Genomic DNA, 21,982 nt, shown 5'->3' on the forward strand with positions numbered 1-21,982 from the left:
CTGGAATTGTGATACAGTGAATTATAAGTTATGCACAAAGTAGATGTCCTAACCGACTTGCCAAAACTATAGTTTGTTAACAAGACATTTGTAGAGTTCTTGAAAAACGAGTTTTAATGACTCCAACCTAAGTGTATGTAAACGTCAGAGTTCAACTGTATGTATGTATGCATGTATATAACAACAACAGAAATCCTTTATTATGTTCCCACCCCAATTGAATTAAACTAATGGACAACAACTCTTAGGCTTCTACTTCCAGCTTATACATACTATATACATTTTACGGACAGAGTATATTTTAAAATATTATATTTTTGTTTGTTTTTAAGTCCCATCCTTCAGCTCCACTCAACCCCTCCCATCTATCTCTCAACACCATCCAGTTGATTTCCATGTTCCATATATCTTTCAACTGTGCTGTGATGTTTTACAAAAAAAAATATATATCTTAGTTTAGCCTTATTACAACCATATCGAACATAAAACTCGACAAAAAAAAACCTTTCACTCTACCCAACAAAACTCTTGTGAAATAAGACAGTATGCTCCGCCTAAGCCTAAGCCTAGAAACAGCCTTGTCATTCATACAGGCCCTTGTGGTGTTGTTTCACTGGTAGGCGAGCTGTTGTTTTAGTCCAGCTGCATGTACAATAGGCCAAACAGTGGGTCTTTACAGTGGCAGGCGGGGGAGAGAGGAACGACCGGGCTGTCACCATGACTTCCTCTCCCAGCACACACACAGCCCTCTGAGGAGCCATTCATGCGGTGTAGAAGAGAGACGGAGGACACAACTCTTGAGATAGCAGCTGTGTGGCTAAGGTCCTAACCAAAGGTTAAAAGGTCAGGTAAATTGTGGTTTGTGTGACAAAGATATGAAACATATGAAAAAAAAATAGGCATATGATCTGACCCATGATTAGGCCTAACAGTCTAAGGTCAAGAACATTGTGGTTAGGAGAGGAAATTAGAATGGCTGAGTCTGCGGATCCGTAGGTAACAGCCCCCTCCGTCCCTTTTCCCCAGAGCTGAAGATCTGAATCACGTACTGCGCATATTTCTCTACCTTTATGCAAATAATGTTGTGGTCACCCTCCATTCACATTTCTCACTGTCAATCGTTAATGATCATTCTTTAAGCTTTACCAGTGGAAAGTCCATGAAGCATCTGCCTACCAACCCTTTGATCTCAATCAGTTTCATGGGGATATGCATTTACAGTGCCTTCGGAAAGGATTCAGACCCCTTGACTTTTCCCCCCACATTTTGTTACGTTACAGCCTTATTCTAAAATGGATTAAATATATATTTCTCAGAAATCTACATGCAAAAATGATAAAGCGAAAGTATACATAAGTATTCAGACCCTTTGCTATGAGACTCGAAATTCCAAGCTACAACTTAATTGGAGTTCACCTGTGGTAAATTCAATTGATTGGACATGATTTGGAAAGGCACACACCTGTCTATTTAAGGTGTTACAGTTGACAGTGCATGTCAGAGCAAAAACCAAGCCATGAGGTAGAAGGAATTGTCCGTAGAGCTCCGATATAGGATTGTGTAGAGGCACAGATCTGGGGAAGGATACAAAAACATTTCTGCAGCATTAAAGGTCCCCGAGAACATACAGGCCTCCATCATCTTAAACGAAAGAAGTTTGGAACCACCAAGATTCTTCCTAGAGCTGGCCGCCCGGCCAAATTGAGCAATCGGTGGAGAAGGGACTTGGTCAGGGAGGTGACAAAGAACCTGATGGTCACTCTGACAGAGCTCTAGAGTTCCTATATGTGTATAGAACCTTCCAGGACAGCCATCTCTGCAGCACTCCACCAATTACATTTACATTTAAGTCATTTAGCAGACGCTCTTATCCAGAGCGACTTACACCAATCAGGCCTTTATGGTAGAGTGGACAGACAGAAGCCACTCCTCAGTTAAAGGCACCTGACGGCCTGCTTGGAGTTTGCCAAAAGGCACCTAAAGACTCTCAGACCATGAGAAACAAGATTCTCTGGTCTGATGAAACCAAGATTGAACTATTTGGCCTGAATGCCAAGCATCACGTCTGGAGGAAACCTGGCACCATCCCTACAGTGAAGCATGGTGGTGGCAGCATCATGCTGTGGGTATGTTTTTCAGCGGCAGGGACTGGGAGACTAGTCAGGATTGAGGCAAAGATGAACAGCGCAAAGTACAGGAGAGATCCTTGATGAAAATAGTCTCCAGAGTGCTCAGGACCTCAGACTGGGACAAAGGTTCCCTTTCCAACAGGACAACGACCCGAAGCACACAGTCAAGACAACGCAGGAGTGGCTTCGGGACAAGTCTCTGAATGTCCTGGATTGGCCCAGCCAGAGCCCGAACTTGAACCTGATCGAACATCTCTGGAGACACCTGAAAATAGCTGTGCAGCAACGCTCCCCATCCAACCTGACAGTGCTTGAGAGGATCTGCAGAGAAAAAAGGGAAAAACACCCCATATACAGGTGTGCCAAGCTTGTAGCCTCATACCCAAGAAGGCTCAAGGCTGTAATCGCTGCAAAAGTTGCATCAACAAAGTACTAAGTACAGGGTCTGAATGTGATATTTAAGATTTTTTATTTTAAAAACACGTTTTTGATTTGTCATTATGGGATATTGTGTGTAGATTGATGAAGGGGGAATTTAAAAATATATATATTTTTAGAAAAAAGCTGTAGCCAACAAAATGTGGAAAAAGTCAAAGGGTCTGAATACTTCCCGAAGGCACCGTAAGATCTCCTAGATCTCAGTGTTGTTCCGAGGTAGCCTACAGTGTTGTTCCGAGGTAGCCTACAGTGTTGTTCCGAGGTAGCCTACAGTGTTGTTCCGAGGTAGCCTACAGTGTTGTTCCGAGGTAGCCTACAGTGTTGTTTCGAGGGTGGCCTACAGTGTTGCTTCGAGGGTGGCCTACAGTGTTGCTTCGAGGGTGGCCTACAGTGTTGCTTCGAGGGTGGCCTACAGTGTTGCTTCGAGGGTGGCCTACAGTGTTGCTTCGAGGGTGGCCTACAGTGTTGCTTCGAGGGTGGCCTACAGTGTTGCTTCGAGGGTGGCCTACAGTGTTGCTTCGAGGTAGCCTACAGTGTTGTTTCGAGTTAGCCTACAGTGTTGTTTCGAGTTAGCCTACAGTGTTGTTTCGAGTTAGCCTACAGTGTTGTTCCGAGTTAGCCTACAGTGTTGTTCCGAGGTAGCCTACAGTGTTGTTCCGAGGTAGCCTACAGTGTTGTTCCGAGGTAGCCTACAGTGTTGTTCCGAGGTAGCCTACAGTGTTGTTCCGAGGTAGCCTACAGTGTTGTTCCGAGGTAGCCTACAGTGTTGTTTCGAGGATAGCCTACAGTGTTGTTCCGAGGATAGCCTACAGTGTTGTTCCGAGGTAGCCTACAGTGTTGTTCCGAGGTAGCCTACAGTGTTGCTTCGAGGGTGGCCTACAGTGTTGCTTCGAGGGTGGCCCACAGTGTTGCTTCGAGGGTGGCCCACAGTGTTGCTTCGAGGGTGGCCCACAGTGTTGCTTCGAGGGTGGCCCACAGTGTTGCTTCGAGGGTGGCCCACAGTGTTGCTTCGAGGGTGGCCCACAGTGTTGCTTCGAGGGTGGCCTACAGTGTTGCTTCGAGGGTGGCCTACAGTGTTGCTTCGAGGTAGCCTACAGTGTTGTTTCGAGGTAGCCTACAGTGTTGTTTCGAGTTAGCCTACAGTGTTGTTTCGAGTTAGCCTACAGTGTTGTTCCGAGGTAGCCTACAGTGTTGTTCCGAGGTAGCCTACAGTGTTGTTCCGAGGTAGCCTACAGTGTTGTTCCGAGGTAGCCCACAGTGTTGCTTCGAGGGTGGCCCACAGTGTTGCTTCGAGGGTGGCCCACAGTGTTGCTTCGAGGGTGGCCCACAGTGTTGCTTCGAGGGTGGCCCACAGTGTTGCTTCGAGGGTGGCCTACAGTGTTGTTCCGAGGTAGCCTACAGTGTTGTTCCGAGGTAGCCTACAGTGTTGTTTCGAGGATAGCCTACAGTGTTGTTCCGAGGTAGCCTACAGTGTTGTTCCGAGGTAGCCTACAGTGTTGTTCCGAGGTAGCCTACAGTGTTGTTTCGAGTTAGCCTACAGTGTTGTTCCGAGGATAGCCTACAGTGTTGTTCCGAGGATATCCTACAGTGTTGTTCCGAGGTAGCCTACAGTGTTGTTTCGAGGTAGCCTACAGTGTTGTTTCGAGGTAGCCTACAGTGTTGTTTCGAGGTAGCCTACAGTGTTGTTTCGAGGTAGCCTACAGTGTTGTTTCGAGGTAGCCTACAGTGTTGTTTCGAGGTAGCCTACAGTGTTGTTTCGAGGTAGCCTACAGTGTTGTTTCGAGGTAGCCTACAGTGTTGTTTTGAATGATGTACCGTGAGCGCATTTTAGAGCAGATGGTGTTAAACTGTAGCCTACACGTGTTCGGTTTCAATCAAATCACACGTTTTACCTTAGTGGCGCGTTCTGTTATGTAGAATACCATCATTGTGTGATCCTGCAGACAGGATTAATCGAGCACCGTTCGCCAGAGTGGCCTGTTGTCTACGAGTAGAGCAGAGACTGTGGGCAAAGTAGAGAATCCTGCACATGTGCAGAAGCTTCGGGACCTTTAGCTGGCGGGAAGAAGGATGCAGAAAAGTGGATTCCACGGCCACTCTGCATTATATGCAGGGTTAACTCTAGTCTATACATTAACTTGCAAAGTGGGTACGTGCATGGTAAAAAAAAAAAGAGTTCAGTGTGACTGAAGGAAAATGAAATTGATGAAACATAAAAATGGCTACGGTCACTAATCTAACCCTTAAAAAACATAATGTGGTTTTACCACATCGTTATTAGAGCCATATCAAATGAGGAAGACTAAATAAATCCTTCTCCTCAGACTTCACTTCCACACAGCCTTTTAGAACGTCAAGTCTTTCATCTACAGCAAGAGCTCCTGTGCTAATCTCTAGTTCCACACCAGCTACCATGTAAGCGGCATGTAGGTGCGGCAGGTAGCCTAGTGGTTAGAGCACTGGGCCAGTAACCGAAAGGTTGTTAGTTCAAATCCCAGAGCTGACTAGGCAAAAATCGGTCGTTCTGCCCCTAACCCACTGTTCCTAGGGCGTCATTGTAAATGAGAATTTGTTCTTAAGTGACTTGCCTAGTTTAAAAAAAAATAAAAAAATAAAAAGCAGAGATAATAATCAATACACAACCGCCATTGGGCTAGAAGCCATTGTTCGGCAGACAACGGAGAGGAAAGGGCCGGGCACTCAACAGAGCTGCAGTGTAACCAAATACTGCATTTCATCATCACAGCTTTTGATGAGTCTGATTACTGATAATATGTCTATGTGGATGTCTCCATGTCGGCAGGGAGGGAGACACAGGGAGCCACGTATTATTTCCCAGCTTGAAGAAAAGCAATGGAGCTCTTGGGAGGCTTGGGTATGTAACCTATCAGGTAGCACCTTAGACGAACTGAACTTGTGGATTCAGACGCTATATTACGTATTATTTGTTGAATCCATTTCTCCTGAATGAAAGGTGAAAATGCCTTTGTTTTATATGTATTATTTTGTATTTTATTCCTATATAGCTTGTTTCACTTTAGGTGTCCTATGCCAAGAACACCAAAAACAAAACAGATGGGCCCTTATTTACGAGCTTGTTAGATATGATCGAACTGCGCCTTGCAATCCCTGAGTGCACAAATATCCTAATATATGCATGACCACAATGCAATTATTTCAACGTTATCTTCGGACACAGGGGTGCCCCGGGAAAAGTAACCTGAAACTAGATCCCCAAATCCAATCAAAATTCACAGGAAGTGACCACCATCCTGAAGGTGAGGACTAGAACAATGTGTACACAAAGAGAGGGTTATATGGACAGACTCCAGTTATTTTGAGCGGTGACAGAAAGACACAACATCACTCAGTGATATCATGAAGACGAGAAAGGCAATATAATAATACAACAATGAATTTCCATATCAAATATGGCAATAAACTACAATAAATGCTGCTAGTATCGGTGCTAGTTTGAACTTTGACCCGGGAAGACGATAACCAAGGCAGCGTAGTTGTGAGAGGAGGATGAACCTTCCATTGTACTGATGATCAACCATGACACAGGTCAGTCGTCACAACGGCCTAGTTAAGAGGCCCCAACAAAGGACGACACTGCAGCACACTGCTGGTCTTCGCCGATTCTCCATGAACCATTCCATCTCACAACCAATGTTTCGGTGAATAGACAAGAGTTTGTGCTATTCAGAGTTTGTGCTATCACTAACATCAATACACTGTCACAGCAGCACCGCTAACAAAGCACAACCTCCGCTGAGAACGCCCCTCCCTACTCACCCATAGCTTGCTGTCGTAGTAGAAGGCGTCCAGCAGCTTCACTATGTTGTGATGGTCGCAGGAGGCCAGGATATCGATCTCTACCATATAGTCCTCCAGCTCCTCCTCCGTCTTGGTGTCGATCACTTTAGCTGCAGCCAGAATGCCTGTTTGCTTGTTCTGGGCCTAAGAGACACACAGGTAGAAGTGAGAGGGTTATTAAATGGTGGCTTCTGACAATGGAATAGACTTGAGTTCTGTTGACATTAGCAGAAGACGCACCAAGGTTTGAGTGAGTGTGTTATTTTGGGGGCTTCATGACAATGGAAATTATAGAACAGAATGGGTCCCGTTGTTGCTCTCATAAATAGGAGTCAAGGGAAGAGTTGATATCAGATTTCACATGACCTTCGCAAAAAGCTAAAAGCAGCCAACTGACAGTTTTTTTCAAATGTATTTATCACATCTTGGATGAAAACCCTCACAGCACAAGTCCCAAGTCCATTTGACGTGGAACTTTCTGCCGTTTGTTTCGGTCGTGTCTCACAGCAGGATGTGTTGGATGCGGTCCGCGGTGGTATGGCACTTCCTCTTAACCTGGGTGTGTTCCTCAGGTCACGTCTGCCATCGGAATGATTTCAATACATTATCCTGTATTATCACATTACACACGATGGATCCATATTCAGCACACACACACACACACACACACACACTTCTCTTTCACTATGAATGGATGGGGTGTTTGGAGGCTGGTTCAAATAGGGCGACTCACCATGAGATTGCAGCATATTGCAGTTGGTATCGTAAGCGATGCCTCTCCGCCCAGGACGTTAGAATATTACTGGAAAATGTACTTCCCACAGATGTGCTTCGATTGGCCTGTTGTAGCTCTAGTAATGCCAGAAAGGTCCATCATATACTATTCTTGGGAGTAGTCTTAGAGTAAATGTTGTTATGCTTTGTTCATGGAGTAGCCAGCAGTTTGTTTGTAGTAGTAGGCAACTTCACATGGCATCTGTCACTAAACTGATTTAAGGCATATGGGATTCTCTACAACAAGTAATAGTTCGATTTGGAAACCATAACTGACCACACAGTTCTATTAATAGATCAGAAATAAATTGAAAACAGAGCACAATCATGGTAGGGATCCAGATAGCTATTATTATACCATTACACCATACCCATAAATAGGCTGGTGGCTACAGAAGAACAAACACGCTAATTGGAATAGCGTCGACAAAAGCACCCTGCTACTGGTTTTGGCCCTCCACTCACGGGTGATCACATTCAATGTCACTCATGTAAACAATGCTTTTTGCTCGACCCATGCATCGAGGTCGGTGAAAACAATGCCACAATTTGATTGGGACTCGATCTAGCATGGTTTTAGGGCTGCTGTGAATGGCCTAACAATCAGAGTTCGGGAAGAAATAGCTGTGCGTGTGTGCGTGCGTGGACTGGAGGCAGTGTAGTTGCCATTGTTGACCAAAATGAAAAGAATGGCAGTCATTAATCCGATGTTGGGCTTAGTCCTAATCATAGAGTAAGAAATAACACTTCCAGTCGTAGCCGAAGGGAAGAATTCCAAGGAACACGATGTAAGATATACTACTCCAATTGGTTACAGCAGAGTGGACTGAGATGAACACACACATGACATGATTGATGATTCTTGAAACATGGTTTCAAACCTGTAAAATGTAACGTGTTCACAATGTCATCATCATTGCTACAATGAATCAGAAGAGGTCTACAATGACCCAAAAAGGACCTATCCTACCTTATAGACTTTCCCAAAGGCTCCATCCCCCAGTTCTCCAATGATCTCCCATATCTCCTCTGGGTTCTCGTCTCTGTGGACATGCTCATACTGTTTCTTCTTCTTCTCAGCACCTAATTTAAAGATTTTACGGAAATTGAAAAAGGATGCCATTTTCACGCCTGCCTTCTTCAGATAGACAGTTGACAAAGGAATGAATATCCAGCAACACGAAGATCATCCGTGCGTTCTACCGCATAGGACTTGAACTGTTGTGTTTACTTAGGTCCCTTGGTATTCTTGTGAGTCAAGCAGACTATGAGGTGGCATATTCAATATGTTACAGTATTATAACAATTCAGAATGATTTCAAATACTGTTCAACTGAAATGATTGATGATCATCCCGTTATTATGGCAACGATATCCCAGTTATCCCATAACAAAATGAAGTTCCACCGACATCATGGCCGATTGTTGATTCTTACACCAACAATATTCACTTTGATGTCTCCTGGCATTGTATTTCCGTCCAAAGAATAGACTTTGACAGTGCAAAGTAAGCACGGGAAGCTACTGTTGTTCCTCAGAACAACCAAAACTGGCCTGACAACGCAAGCGGCAGGGCTCTTTCCTCAACCAAAGAGCAGAGACAGAGAAGATACAGAAACGACCCTTCCAAAGAATTCTATTCCATGAAATGTTATATTCGATCCCCCAACGTCACTTGAATGTATATATAGCGAATAAAAACACCGTTGGTATGGTAAGACAATCTTCTTTCCCTTGGCGAGGCACGGGGTCCAGTAATCTAGAGGATTTGGTGTCAAATGCGCGTTCATGAGCCCGCAACTGTAGTTCTTTCACTTCTTCACGCTTGATTGATGGTGGAGGAAAGAGCATCTAGAGCGCGTTGCTTCCACCCTCAGCACTGGAGGCCAGCATTATGTGTTTAGAAACGATTCATAAATTAAAGGAAACTTTTAAATAATATTTTAAGGAGTACGACATTTTGTAGAAGCCTATTCAATACGTTTTATAGTCCAGGCCTATTGTTCAGCCCTGCAACGTTTTGTAAATCCTAAGTCAAATTGAACGAGAAAGAAAAGCCATATAGCCTCATTAAAAAGGATAGCACATTTCCCCTAATATTGAAAATGTTCAATTTTGATAATTGCATCAATATGAGAGATAATTAGGTCTCTGATACAATGATGGGTTTCTTTCTTCTCTCATTCAATGGCTTAAAACGACATGTCCCAGATACCCATGCGAGACGTGCACTAGCACGCACAGCCGCAAACTTTTCAACATTGTTGTCTTTACCACATTTACATATATTAATAATCGTCCTTCACGATTGAAAGATGTTTACATAAATGCATGGTTTATTTCATCTGTTCTATTTTCCTCTATTTTCTTATTCACGTGACCGGAAACTCGGACTTTTGCGGAACCTGTGCAAATATTTGCTCAAATCTCAAAACATTTCCCGGGAAAACGAAGCAAAACAAATGAACCAAGCGAGGGAGAGACGAGTAAAGCTTTCTTAAGTAGGTTAGCGTGCTACTTTTGGTTGTTTTTGATCGCGTGTAGTGAGTCGCCTAGGATGGTATGCAGCCTGAAGCGACAGAACCAGAGGAGGATAGTGTTGGGGAGGAACCGCCTTCAATGCTGTGGGGACTGGACCCAATGTTTAACGCTTTCAACAGGCTCTATGTCAAAGACATCCTACATATGAGAGAGTCCTGTCAAGTGTCAGGTACTGTTACCTTCAGTTTTGACAACATGAATGCCACTGTCATGTTTATTCAACTTCACTAGCTAACCCATTTCACTTCCCCTAACCTAGGGATATACTTCTACAACTCTCACCCGATATTCAAAGTTGATGTGCTCGGGACTGTGGTGTACAAACGAGAGCGAGAAGACTTCTTCTGTTACGGAGGTAATGATGAAGCTCAGTTGATTAATTTTGAAATATTCCTACTTTGTCTCCTCATATCAAACTAACACCCACATGCAAATATTGAGTCCATGTAAATCCAATATGGCTGCTGTTATCATTGCTTCACAGTTGATGATGGTACTGGTGTTATAAACAGCCTTTGCTGGAAAGATGAACAGTGGAGGGAGCAAGGTGACCCTGCTACACGTAAGTGCAGATATTCTCATTATAGCTGTGTGTCAGCCCTGTTCGTGTTCACGGTTGGCTGTGTATTATCTTCAGTATGGGCGAGGTCTTTCGGTAGCAGCGCTCGTGAAGACTTCAACCCAGCCAGCGAGCTGAAGAAACTACGGCAAGCCCAACACAGCAGCTCCCACCTGGAGATAGGAGAACTGCTCAGGGTGCGAGGGCCCGTCAAGACCTCCAGACAACAGCGAGAGATAATGGCCTCTACATACTGTGAGTGGAGAGGTGACACGCATGAATATGGTCACACAGACGCAGGCATGCACGGTCATGCGCATATGGACACACACACACACACACACACTTCTGCATTTCACAACTATACACAGTTTATTAAACCTGAGTTATTGTTGTCCATACAATCTCTAATGCCCCCCCATTCGTTGGTTGTAGATAAAGTGTCAGACCCGGTGATGGCGGTCCAGATATCCTGGATGATGGAGGTTCCTCAGCTCTACAGACAGTGCTATGATAAACCATTCCATCTGGACAGCTGTGCACAGAACATTCAAGGGTAGGTCTGATAATCTCTTTAGCTGTATTCAGTTGCTGGTCAGTGAGGTGCAGCATCATTTTGGCTATTATGTATGATATTTACTTCAAACTTTGATTTACTGATGTTTTTGTGGATATCTTTATGGCTTATTTGGTATTCCTGCAGTGGTTCTGCTTCCTACCTGCTTGGCAGAGCCACTCATATCCTGAAGGACTTCCTGAAAGAGAAAGAAGTCACCAGGTTCAGACCCTATGATGTCCAGGACCTTTTACAGCCTCTGGTCTCCAGACAACCTCAGAGGACGGCATCAGAACAGGTAGAACATCTATGGACATCTATGTAGGCCTTAGGGTTTACGAATGCATCATTAAGCTTTTAAGTTGTTCATTTTAAAGTGGGACTGTATTTTTTTTTCAAATCTGATTTGATGCTAGGAGCCTGAGGCTAGTCCATCATCGGGTCCACCAACATCTTTCAAACAGCTCAGGGAGCTACTCCAGAAGAGCCTTCAGATCCTGCAGGACGAAGGCTTGGTGTTCCGCAAGGTCAAATGTCAGGATGAGGTCTACCATGTAAGCAGCAGCACATGAAGATGGATATCACAGAGGAACTAAGTGCTATGCGACGCTCATCAAACACATTGACGCTGAGGCTCATGGGATGTGGGACACAAGCAAAGCGCTCAGCATACAAGAATGAATGATTTTGAGACTGGTCTTTCATTGTATTACTGTGGTGACTGAAGGTTATATCGGCATGACACAAGTAAGTCTTGATTCTACTGTATGTCTCCCCTTTAGGTAACGGAACGGGACAAGGATCTTCTCATGGCAGTCCGAGACATTATTCGGGAAGATTGCAGACGAGAGAAATGTAAGGGCATTTCCCCTCTTCTTACTCCTTTTAGAGTACTTTACAATATACTGCTCCCCCAGTGCTATACCAGTGTATTCTAATATGTATTGATGGTCTTTCTCTCGCGTTGCCAGATGTGGAAAAGGGTTGCCACATCCTGCACGTCCTGTCCAGTGTGAGACAGAGGTACAGTCGCAACGTGAGCAAGGCAGCCTTGGTGCTGGTCCTCAAAGCTCTGGAGTGTAATAGTGACATCATCAGCACCAGCGACAGTCATTACACTATCCTCTGACGCTGACTTAGACATTCTGGGGACAAGCTGTCTGAAATGGGAGTGAAACGGGGAGGTACCATCTGACCGTGTCCAATAAGAAACGCATGTTTTTGTTTTCCGTTGGGAAGATATATATAACAAGTGTGCCCTAATAAATATGACCCGTAATGCATTTGATTATTACTTAACATGGCCATCTTCAAGATATCAGTTGCTATCAGTCATGCTAGAGCTATGTACATTTGTCATGTATTTTTAAAGAGTACAGGACAAGCGGTTTTGTGCAATATATCAATTTTTTTCAATGTGCAAAAGTTGTGTAAATTATGTATATAATACCTGGATTTAGAATTCAACTTGGAGCATATGTTCATTTTGCACACGGGGGCAGTATTTCGTCGTTTAATATGCACCCGTCGCTGATTGGTCCACTTTGAAACATCTGTATCCATACGTCCAAGCTATTGATGAGGGCAGCCTATAGCGTCTTATGACTCAGTTGCCACCGTTGTCAAAGAAAATGCGAGGCATAAGAAGCAATATATGGAATGCTTTATGCTATCTAGGCCTAAGGAACAAATAGGTTGTTATAGCTATTTGTAGCCTTTTTAATGGCTATTTAACCATGCATGCTTTTGATAATGGAGATAATTGAATTGTTATGCTGAAACCAATCACATCCATAAAAAGTATCCTTATATGGTCCAAGCGCAGTGTGACGTTCACATTTTTCTTGTCATTAGCTACATTGTAGCCACTCCTGGGAGCACTTTAAGGAACCGTTACAGCTTGTGAAGATTATTACAATTTTCCAACATATCTAAATGTTTACAAACATATAGACATTGCCAAGATACTCGGAACTACATGCAAGTATTCCAAAAAACTATGAGTTGGAATGGGACTTCAACCCTCTAGTACAGTTTACCTCTAGTGCTTCATCACACGACAAGCAAGCCCATCCCACTAACCCCCCCCCCCCCCCCCCAAAAAAAAGAATTGCTCTGCGCCTTGCTTGCTTCTGGAGGCATTTGTCGGTGAATTCGGTGGCTTTTTTTTTTGCATACCCCAACCCTATATAGCCTACAGGTATGCACCCCTCGCGGAAGGTATTGTGGTCCACACAAAGGAACTCGCTCCACTTTCCTATTTGAGGTGACCTCCTTCTCAGCATGCGACCGCTGGCCAGCCTGCTTTGTTGTCCAACGTGAATATCTCGCCTTTTGGATTTCGGGCAGAATGTTTTAGCCATATAAAGATAGATTCTCAATTGATAGCGACTATGATATATTCTGCATTTGGGTATATTACGCATCGTCAAGCCAAGACATTTGATTCCTTGCGCCTGAACATTAGCTAGACTCGACAACCCAATCAATGAATGCCCTTTTTGAGTTCTTCTTCAACGTTTCTTGAACTGCAGAGGCTATAGCCTACTACAGGAACTGGGATATTGCATTTATTGTGTGTGTACGCTGTAGCCATTTCCAACGTCAAGATGCAGTTTCGGACAGTGTTGGATGTAAAAGTCGTGGACGTGGAGAAACGGCGCAATCCGTCCAAACATTACGTGAGTAGGATACCCCCCTCACCCTTTATCTACCTACCTGGGTCCATTCAAACTCCGAACTACAATGACTACCTCATATATTCTGTATCTATTTATGAATAGAATACACGGTGAAAGGTTTCGCCACTTATAGCCTAGACCAGTCATCGCAGCTCATCACAGTTTTGATGAAACTAGCCAATGATTCATGAGTTATTGGTTCAGTCTGCCAATCAATATCTCCATTTATCAAATTGTGTAGGAGATGATATTATCTGTGTATGGCACTGGCCTCTTAGAACATATATGTCATTCCAGTCATTCATTTGAATGTGTTATAACCTAACCAATGAATATAAAGAAGGGTTATAACTAGTGACAATACAGACAGTATAAGTAATGACAGGTTACGACTGTGGCGTATCTTTTTCAACAACCTGAGAACCGAACTGTGATGAACCGAACTAATATAGCCTAGTTTGGTATATCAAGGGAGTTTCTTAGAATACACACATCTGTCGAGACTATGTCATGAGAACGATAACAACCTTTGTCATAAATGGTGGTACGACATACTACTTATGACGTAAGTTGTCCAGTGTGGTTCAGTTGGTAGGGCATGGCGCTTGCACAGCCAGGGTTGTGGGTTTGATTCCCGGGGCCACCCGTTCGTAAAATGTACGCACGCATGACTGTAAGTCGCTTTGGGATAAAAGCATCTGCCAAATGGCATATATTATATTATAAATCACAAGACCTGACATAGTTTATTGCCGATTCAAGCTAAAGCAAATTTAATTATACGGATTCACTGTTAGTGCCGTACTGCAGGCATTAGCCAAAGTGAATGATTGGATAGACTACCCTTAAATGTTTATCATAAACTCATCTATTAGTTTAGTAGTCATCCTCGGTGTTGTACAATTGAACACAGAGCTACTGTAGTCTACCTATGGGTCCCTCAAGGAAGCTTACTGTACTCTTGGGAAAGTGATATTTTTTAACTTTGCCTTCAGCAGGCATACGAATCAATATCTCATTACACTCCAGACTCGTGGGGCCGCTCTACATCGCTAACAAACAAGTTATTATAAATCTCATTAAATATGATCATACTAGATGTTGTCAACTCAAACACCCCGTGTTGCTGTTGAAATAATCATACACTCAGGCAATTATATTATATTTTCAGAATTTGCCTGTAGTGTGCTTAGACATCAATATCTCTTTAAGATTTACACGCATGCAGGCTTTTGGGATGTCATAACTTACAGACCATATATTATACCTAACCTGCAAGGAACACCATGCACCAACAGCCATCAGATCCACATAGACCTACTCAACCATTAGACGTACTACATGTATTGCACGTTGTTAGTTGTTGCTGGTGATTCCCAGGCCAGTGTTGTGTTCAGTTGTGTTTTGGGGCTGTGCAGTCTCATGGGCCTCTCTCTGGCCTAGTTTCCGTTGCTACCATGCCCCTGGGATCACCGCTAGCTAGTCACTGTGAGAAGAAACTGGAGGGAGCAATCCCCAGACTGTGTGTGTGTGTGTGTGTGTGAGCGAGAGGGAGGGAGGGAGGGAGGGAGAGAGAGAGAGAGAGAGAGAGAGAAATTCTGTCCCTCCACCAATCTCAACACTCTGTTGGTGAAAACAGCTGGAAACACTTATCCTATGAGAACAGAGTGAGAGAGAGAAGGGGAATGAGACACAAGTCTTTGTCAGGGGTGAAGTGGTCATCGGACCCAGGGGGACACGTCTGCTTAGACACAGAAAATATTACAACACCGCTTCTCTCTTGTTCAGGTGAGACGAGTGTTTAAAGAGCTGGTAGCAATCCAGCAGTATTTGCTTTTCAAATGAAGCCACCGCTACTCAATAAACCCAGCAACATTTGGAAGCCTTTTGGACGTCCCTTTAGTCAGAACCAGCAGCGCTAGTTGTTGTTTAGCATCATAAAACAGGCCTCCAGGGGGTCGTTTCCTACTCAAATATTTATTGAGTCATCAAAAACAGAATGATGACCTGAGTGAAAAGGTCTCTGTTTTTCGAATGATTACTGCTCACTGAGAGAATCACACTGAAGGGTTCTTTATTAGGCTGGGCTTTAGGCTTGGCCAATTGTTTTCCTCAGTTTGACGACGATAGGGTCCAGCAGGAAAGAGAGTGGTGTGCGTATGTGTGTGAGTCAGGGTGATGTGCTGACGTCTGTCGTCAGTGAAGTCATTGTCCTCTGTTCACTTCACACAGGCTCGCCCCGTCACTGAACAAGAGGTGTGTGTGTGTGTGTGCGTTACATTTGATTGTGTGTGCCATTTTATCTATCCTCTCTTCTAGCTCGAAATGAGAACTCATACAAGCTCAGATCTCAATCTTGTTTTATGCAAACTGTTCCGAAATGTTTAACAGAGCGTGGAAAAAGGTCCTTTCATTACTCAGCCGACAGGTCTGGAATTCCCTCCAAGCCAACATAAAACTACAGGACCTGGTGTCACTGGAGGAGTTCAAAGGAAAAATACATGAACAGGTTGTTGAGACATGTAGCTGTTTCTAATTGTCTCCCGATGTCACTAGTTTGCGTTGCCTTGTAAGCAAGCATGTGGTTTTAAATGACACACGCATACATCTACTGTTTGTATTTGTACTGTTGCCAGTGTCTTCTGTCTGTGTTGTCCGTTTTGTGTTACATAGTCGTCAGGCCGTCATTGTAGACTGAGCAAAAATATAAACGCAACATGTAAAGTGTTTGTCCCATGTTTCATGAGCCAAATTTAAAGATCCCAGGAATGTCCATGAACACAAAAAGCTTATTTCTCTAAAATGTTGTGGACAAATTTGTTTACATCCCTGTTAGTGAGCATTTCTGCTTTGCCAAGATAATCCATCCACCTGACAGGTGTGGCATATCAAGAAGCTGATTAAACAGCATTACAGGTGCAACTTGCACTGGGGACAATAAGAGTCTACTCTGAAATGTGCAGTTTTGTTACACAGCACAATGCCACAGATGTCTCATGTTTTGAGGGAGCATGCAATTGGCATGCTGACTGCAGGTATGTCCACCAGAGCTCTTGCCGGAGAATTGAATGTTCTGAAACAAATCTGTAAATGTTCCAATTCTTCCATAGCCTGCATCACCAGACATGCCACCAATCAATTGAGCAAGTTTGGGATGCTCTGGATGGATGTATACCACAACGTGTTTTTAGTTCCGCCAATATCCAGCAACTTCGCACAGCTATTGAAGACAACAAGGCCACAATCAACAGCCTGATAAACTCTATGCAAGCAGATGTGTTGCCCTGCATGAGGCAAATGGTTGTCACACCAGATACTAACTGGTTTTCTGATCCATGCCCCCACTTGTTTTGTTTTTTAAAGGTGTCAGTGACCAACAAATGCATATCTGTATTCCCAGTTATATGAAATCCATAGATTAGGGCATAATTCATTTATTTCAATTGACCGATTTCCTTATATGAACTGTAACGCAGTAAAATCTTTCACATTGTTCCATGTTGTGTTTATAATTTTGTTCAGTACAAATAAGTATGTGTCATTAATTGACTTGCCTGGTTAAATAACGGTTAAATAAATCAAATAGAAAGGAGGGATCATTGGATGTTGTTACTGGAGCCCTGAACACATGTTGCTGAATGTCTCAACAACCGACAGATGTTGTCTAGTCACCTTGGAGAACTTTATTTGCCTGGAACAGTTGGGAAGTCTTCTTCAACCTATAAAACGATCAGATTATTACAAGATGGGATGTTTATTAGGCAACACGTTTTAATCATCACCAACATGTACAAACTCTTATTTATATTATATATATATATTTCTTTTTACAGTATAAAATATGTAGCACATCCCATTCTTTTGATATCCAGTAAACCACATGAAACATTGCCTCCGGCTCCATGTAATTTTTGTATGTCGACACATTCAGGAGTCACGATGCGAAGATGGACGACAAGTGTGGGCATTATGTGGGGCTTGCAATGGTAGTCCTTGCCCTTACCGCAAGAAATTGGCCATACAGTATACTGCAACTGTACCTCACTGTGTGTGTCGTCTAGCAATGTGGCCATTTGAAAGTGAGGCCTCTAAGATTGCGTAACCAAGCTGTACTGATTGAAACAGGATACAATGGACAACTCTGTGTGGATTGTTCTGCTGTACATGACAAGACTTAAAGCAGGGAGTGAGAGAGAGAGAGAGGAGGAAATAACAGCTGAATCAACACTTTTCCGCTTTTCCCTTATCCCTCTCAGAAAAACTTATATTTGCCTGGTCTAGGCCTTCTCTTCCTGTTTCCTGTTGGCTGCTGCACTCTTAGAAAAAAGGGTTCCAAAAGGGTTCTTCGGCTGTCCCCATAGGAGAACCCTTTTTGGTTCCAGATCGAACCCTTTTGGGTGCCATTTAGAACCTTATGTGGAAAGGGTTCTACATGGAACCACAAAGAGATTTACATGGAACCAAAAAGGGTTCTTCAAGGGGTTGTCCTATGGAGACAGCTGAAGAACCCATTTAGGTTCTAGATGGCACCTTTTTTTCTAAAGCTGTGGTTAGGGAGAGGAAGAGAGAGAGAAAGGAGGCCTGCGCTTCCTATGCCATGGGGTAGAGAGAGGCGAAGGATGTGAAAACTGGAAGTGACCACTGTTTTAGGAGGGGTGGTTGGGTTTGTGGGCGATCAGGGGCAGTATATTGGCAGAGCTTATGCAAACCTGTATTAAAGGGGTTTCCCACCATAGAGCCACTGCCAAACCAAAGCCCTTGGTCTAGTAGTTAAAGTTAGACTTGGACGGCAGGCGGTTTTTGTCCTCTTGGTACAGTATGACCTGGTGAATGAGTAGAGGAGATACACACACATGGGTCACGGGAAGCTGCTGAGTGAGGCTTGGTGATGTCTGGAATTGGAGTGAATGAAACGGAATGAGATATCACTCCATTCCAGACATTATGAGACGCCCTCAGCAGCCTCCTGTAGTCCACTTGTGTAGATCTCCTCTACTCATGTGCTTGATGAGTTCGACACCAGTCCATTTACGCTGTTACCATGAGCCCGTCCTCCCCAGTTAAGGTGCCACAGACACGCATGCACACGTCTTCAAGCGGTCTTGTTGCCCTTAACCTCTTTTTCACCTGTTTGTTTTATAAATCTGTCTCTATTAGCTTAGTTGTGATTATTATGGAAAGTGGATTTCCCTTTAGACCTATTCTCAAGCTAATGGTTTTTCCATCCTTGTACTTCATTCAATCCCCACGTATAATCCATATGAAAGTCATCTGGTCAGCATTATATAATGCCTTTCTGTTTTATGTGTTAGGTTAAGTATAGTGTTTTAGGCGTGGTTCAGTGTAATTTTGTGGCTAGGCCCACAGTCTATGCTCCACCAAGCCCTCTGCTCAGCCTTCCTCACTCTTAAACTGGGAAACTGGGGAACACACGGGTTCTACAGAGACAGTAAGTCATTTTATCCATTCGTAGACACAAACTATTGTAGTTTGGTTTATTTAGAGTCTTATATTGTGGTTGCTAGTCACTATATCTGGTGGAAAAGGGTGAGGAATTTGTGAAAAGCTGAATAAAAGCTATCAAACCATAACTAAGCGAATAATAGCAATGTGTAGCCTATGATTTCATGGTTGATTCATTGAAGTAATCAGAGATCCAATTTGCTCTTATTAATCTTTCTCCGAAATGCCGGACATGAATGAGACTTCTGTCTCCCAAGCTGAAACCATCTGCATCACAGCAAGGGAAGATGACGAACGAGGGCTTTCTCTTGCTAGGTCTGGGTGTCTGGGACACAAACTTGTTTGATTCCTTTGTATTTGTCCTTGCATGTACTTTCCCTCTTTGTTTTTGAATGTCTCATCAAACCCATTTGGCTGTTGACATGAGTGCAGAAGAATATAATTGAATAAAAAATGGAATAGAACAGAATATAATATATATTTGCTGTATTTCTTTTGGTTGCTGATGTCACAGGATATCCAGAGAGTAATACATGTAATTATATTGTAATAAACTATTATATTTAATTACATTTAACAGTAATAAACTGAATCACCATTTATATCCGAACTAATTACCTTCTATTACCTCCTATTTATATGATATATTACGTAGTCTGCTACAGTGATTTACGATTTAGGTTGGGCCCATTGTTTCCATAAATCTCCCCCACCCATCTATCTGTTAAATCAGGGGTCCCCAAACTTTTTCCTGTGAGGGCCACATAACTTTTCCCTTCTCTGTTGGGGGCCGGTGTCAGTTTGTAACAGAAAAAGTGTGACGATCGTAGGGGAGCTTAAAAAATGTATTGTTTTCCAGAAAGCCACACATAACCAAATAACCCTTTCCAGGTTCTTTACAGAAAAAAAGTCAGGAAACAAATAATAACACTATTAATGAAATAAATAATAACTAAATAACCCTCTCTGAGTTCTTCATAGAAAAAAAAGCCATGGAACATTAACTTTCTGTCGTGCCATGCACAATCTTAACAGATAAAAGTTCAGCTCAGTTGTCAGAGCAGAATCTCTCTGACACATATGAGCAGTCTCTTAAAGTTCTTGTGTTCCTTCCTTATAATCCTTTTGTAGGTTCCAGTAGGCTTGTAGACACCGCTGTTTGCAGCTCTCTCTCATCAACTTCCCTGTGAAAACCACAAAAGAAGCAGGTTGAGAAACTGAACTAAGTGATACAGCACCTACACAGCACAATACATTTCACTACCAGTATGGTTGTAAAGATGGATTTTATCCCAGTAGATTTTATTATGATTATATTTGTTTATGCTCAGAATGACTCATTCAAGTCAGAAAAGTGAGCTTACCTATGTATGTTCATCAGTGTGAACTGTGGGCCTGCATCTGGCTGGTGAGAAGTTGAATATCAGGTTCCATTCTAGTTACAGCCAGTCTCAAGCACTGATGCAAATGTTCATCTGTCAATCTTGATCTCATCGGGGTTTTCAGCAGTTTCATGCGAGAAAAGGTTTTCTCGCAGATATACGTCCCTGCCAAAAACTGTGGACATTTTCATTGCGTGTTTTTTGATGTTTGGATATGTGTCGTTTGGGAGGGCGGCATAGAAGTCAATGAGACTGTTGGGCTTGAATGCGTCTTTCAGAACATCACAGTTCTGTAACTCAGCCAACTCAAACTGATATGAAGGCTGGGCTTCATCAATGTCGGCAACAAAGGGGTTCTGAAAAAGACGGATTTCTTTTGCATGAACATGTAGTTCACTGAATCGCACACCGAACTCCGCCTTCAGCATTTCCAGTGCTTCCATGCACTTTTCAGCTGGGAACGGGACCGCTGGGTTCTCTGTCGACAGGTTTTGGGTAGCAGGAAGATGGACGAAGTAGCGCTAATTTCACCTCAAATGCTTTTATGTGTGAATACATGTCGCAAATGAGTTTCCCCTCGCCTTGTAGCTGCAAGTTAAGGCTGTTAAGTATTTCTGTCACGTCTGTTAAAAATGCGAGGTGCCATTTCCATTCTGGGTCGATCAGCTCTGGGACCGTTTTGTCTTTTAAATGAAGAAATGCGTTAATTTCGGGTAGCAGCTCGTAAAAACGCCTCAAAACTCTGCCCGGCTCAGCCATCGGACCTCTGTGTAGTACAGCACATCTCCGTGCGTAGACTCCAGTTCAGACAGGAATTCTTGGAACTGCCTGTGTTTAAGTCCCTTTGCTCTGATGAAGTTTATGCACGACACCACAACCTTCATTACAGAATCCCACTTCAACACTTTGCAGCACAGTGCTTGCTGGTGAATTAGGCAGTGGACTCGTAGCGGGGCGGTGAGACCCCTTTTTCCAACTCCCGGTTCATGCGTCCTATTAGACCGCGAGTTTCGCCCACCATGCTAGGAGCCCCGTCAGTCGTGATGCTAGCTAGCTTTGACCAGTCCAGGTCCAACTTCTCCATGGTTTGGCACACTTTGTCAAAAATATCCTCTCCCGTTGTAGTCCCTTTGAGACTTTGGAGGGCTGCCAGCTCTCGCATATCTCAAAGTTTGCGCTAACTCCACGAATAAAAATGAGCAGTTGCGCTGTGTCTTGCACGTCCGTGCTCTCATCCAGTGCTAATGAAAAAAAGTCAAATTCTTTCGTCTTCTGCTGCAGCTGGGCATATACATTACTCCCGATTTCTTCAACGCGTCTGGTGATTGTACTCGCCGACAGACTTACGGCATTAAATGCATCTTTCTTCTCGGGACACACCTCCTCCGCGACAGCATCCATACATTTCTTAACAAACTCTCCGTCAGTGAAAGGCTTACCGCTTCTTGCTATCAGTTTAGCAACCCGAAAGCTGGCCCGAACGGATGCCTGGTTCAGCTGAGCTTGGCGTACAAATGTATTCTGCTGAGATAGTAGTCCACTTTTTAGCTTTGAGAGTTTGTCTGCTCGCATTTGGCCTTGCAAGCTATCGTACTTGTCTTTGTGACGGGATTCATAGTGTCGGCGAAGATTGTATTCTT

The 21,982-nt window shown here is 43.5% G+C and overlaps 3 protein-coding genes across 6 annotated transcripts in view; 2 read left to right on the top strand and 1 right to left on the bottom strand.

Moving 5' to 3' along the window:
- LOC115103690 (STE20-like serine/threonine-protein kinase) overlaps positions 1-8,950 on the bottom strand; it is a 37,623-nt gene extending 28,673 nt beyond the window's left edge. Inside the window, exons 1-2 of the mRNA XM_029624560.2 lie at positions 8,131-8,950; positions 6,366-6,530 (exon numbers count right to left, since the gene is read on the bottom strand). Coding sequence (XP_029480420.2) covers positions 6,366-6,530; positions 8,131-8,283 — 318 coding nt within the window. The 5' untranslated portion in view covers positions 8,284-8,950. The remainder of the gene's footprint in view (positions 1-6,365; positions 6,531-8,130) is intronic.
- Positions 8,951-9,395: 445 nt separating this feature from the next.
- Positions 9,396-12,099, top strand: LOC115103694 (CST complex subunit STN1-like). 2 transcript variants are annotated; one of them, XM_029624568.2, is made up of 9 exons: positions 9,396-9,870; positions 9,961-10,056; positions 10,186-10,263; positions 10,339-10,515; positions 10,696-10,816; positions 10,964-11,114; positions 11,233-11,370; positions 11,599-11,671; positions 11,788-12,099. In XM_029624568.2, the coding sequence occupies exons 1-9, from the start codon at positions 9,723-9,725 to the stop codon at positions 11,943-11,945; spliced, it is 1,140 nt and encodes a 379-aa protein (XP_029480428.1). In that variant the 5' UTR covers positions 9,396-9,722; the 3' UTR covers positions 11,946-12,099. The 2 variants fall into 2 exon arrangements, with proteins under 2 accessions (XP_029480428.1, XP_029480427.1); XM_029624567.2 differs by having other exon boundaries at positions 10,186-10,515.
- Positions 12,100-12,952: 853 nt separating this feature from the next.
- LOC115103693 (SH3 and PX domain-containing protein 2A-like) overlaps positions 12,953-21,982 on the top strand; it is a 141,654-nt gene continuing 132,624 nt past the window's right edge. For 2 of the 3 annotated variants that reach the window (XM_029624562.2, XM_029624565.2), the window contains exon 1: positions 12,953-13,497. In XM_029624562.2, coding sequence (XP_029480422.1) covers positions 13,426-13,497 — 72 coding nt within the window. In that variant the 5' untranslated portion in view covers positions 12,953-13,425. The remainder of the gene's footprint in view (positions 13,498-21,982) is intronic. The other variant, XM_029624563.2, reaches the window with a different exon arrangement.

Source organism: Oncorhynchus nerka, linkage group LG21, assembly GCF_034236695.1.
Source record: "Oncorhynchus nerka isolate Pitt River linkage group LG21, Oner_Uvic_2.0, whole genome shotgun sequence".
Classification (NCBI taxonomy): Eukaryota; Metazoa; Chordata; class Actinopteri; order Salmoniformes; family Salmonidae; genus Oncorhynchus; species Oncorhynchus nerka.

Bases quoted from the DNA above. Each gene is read 5' to 3' on its own strand.
- LOC115103694 (XM_029624567.2), top strand. From the start codon at position 9,723: ATGCAGCCTGAAGCGACAGAACCAGAGGAGGATAGTGTTGGGGAGGAA. The intron at 10,516-10,695 runs GTGAGTGGAGAG...CGTTGGTTGTAG, and splicing joins GATAATGGCCTCTACATACT to ATAAAGTGTCAGACCCGGTG. The intron at 11,115-11,232 runs GTAGAACATCTA...ATTTGATGCTAG, and splicing joins AGAGGACGGCATCAGAACAG to GAGCCTGAGGCTAGTCCATC.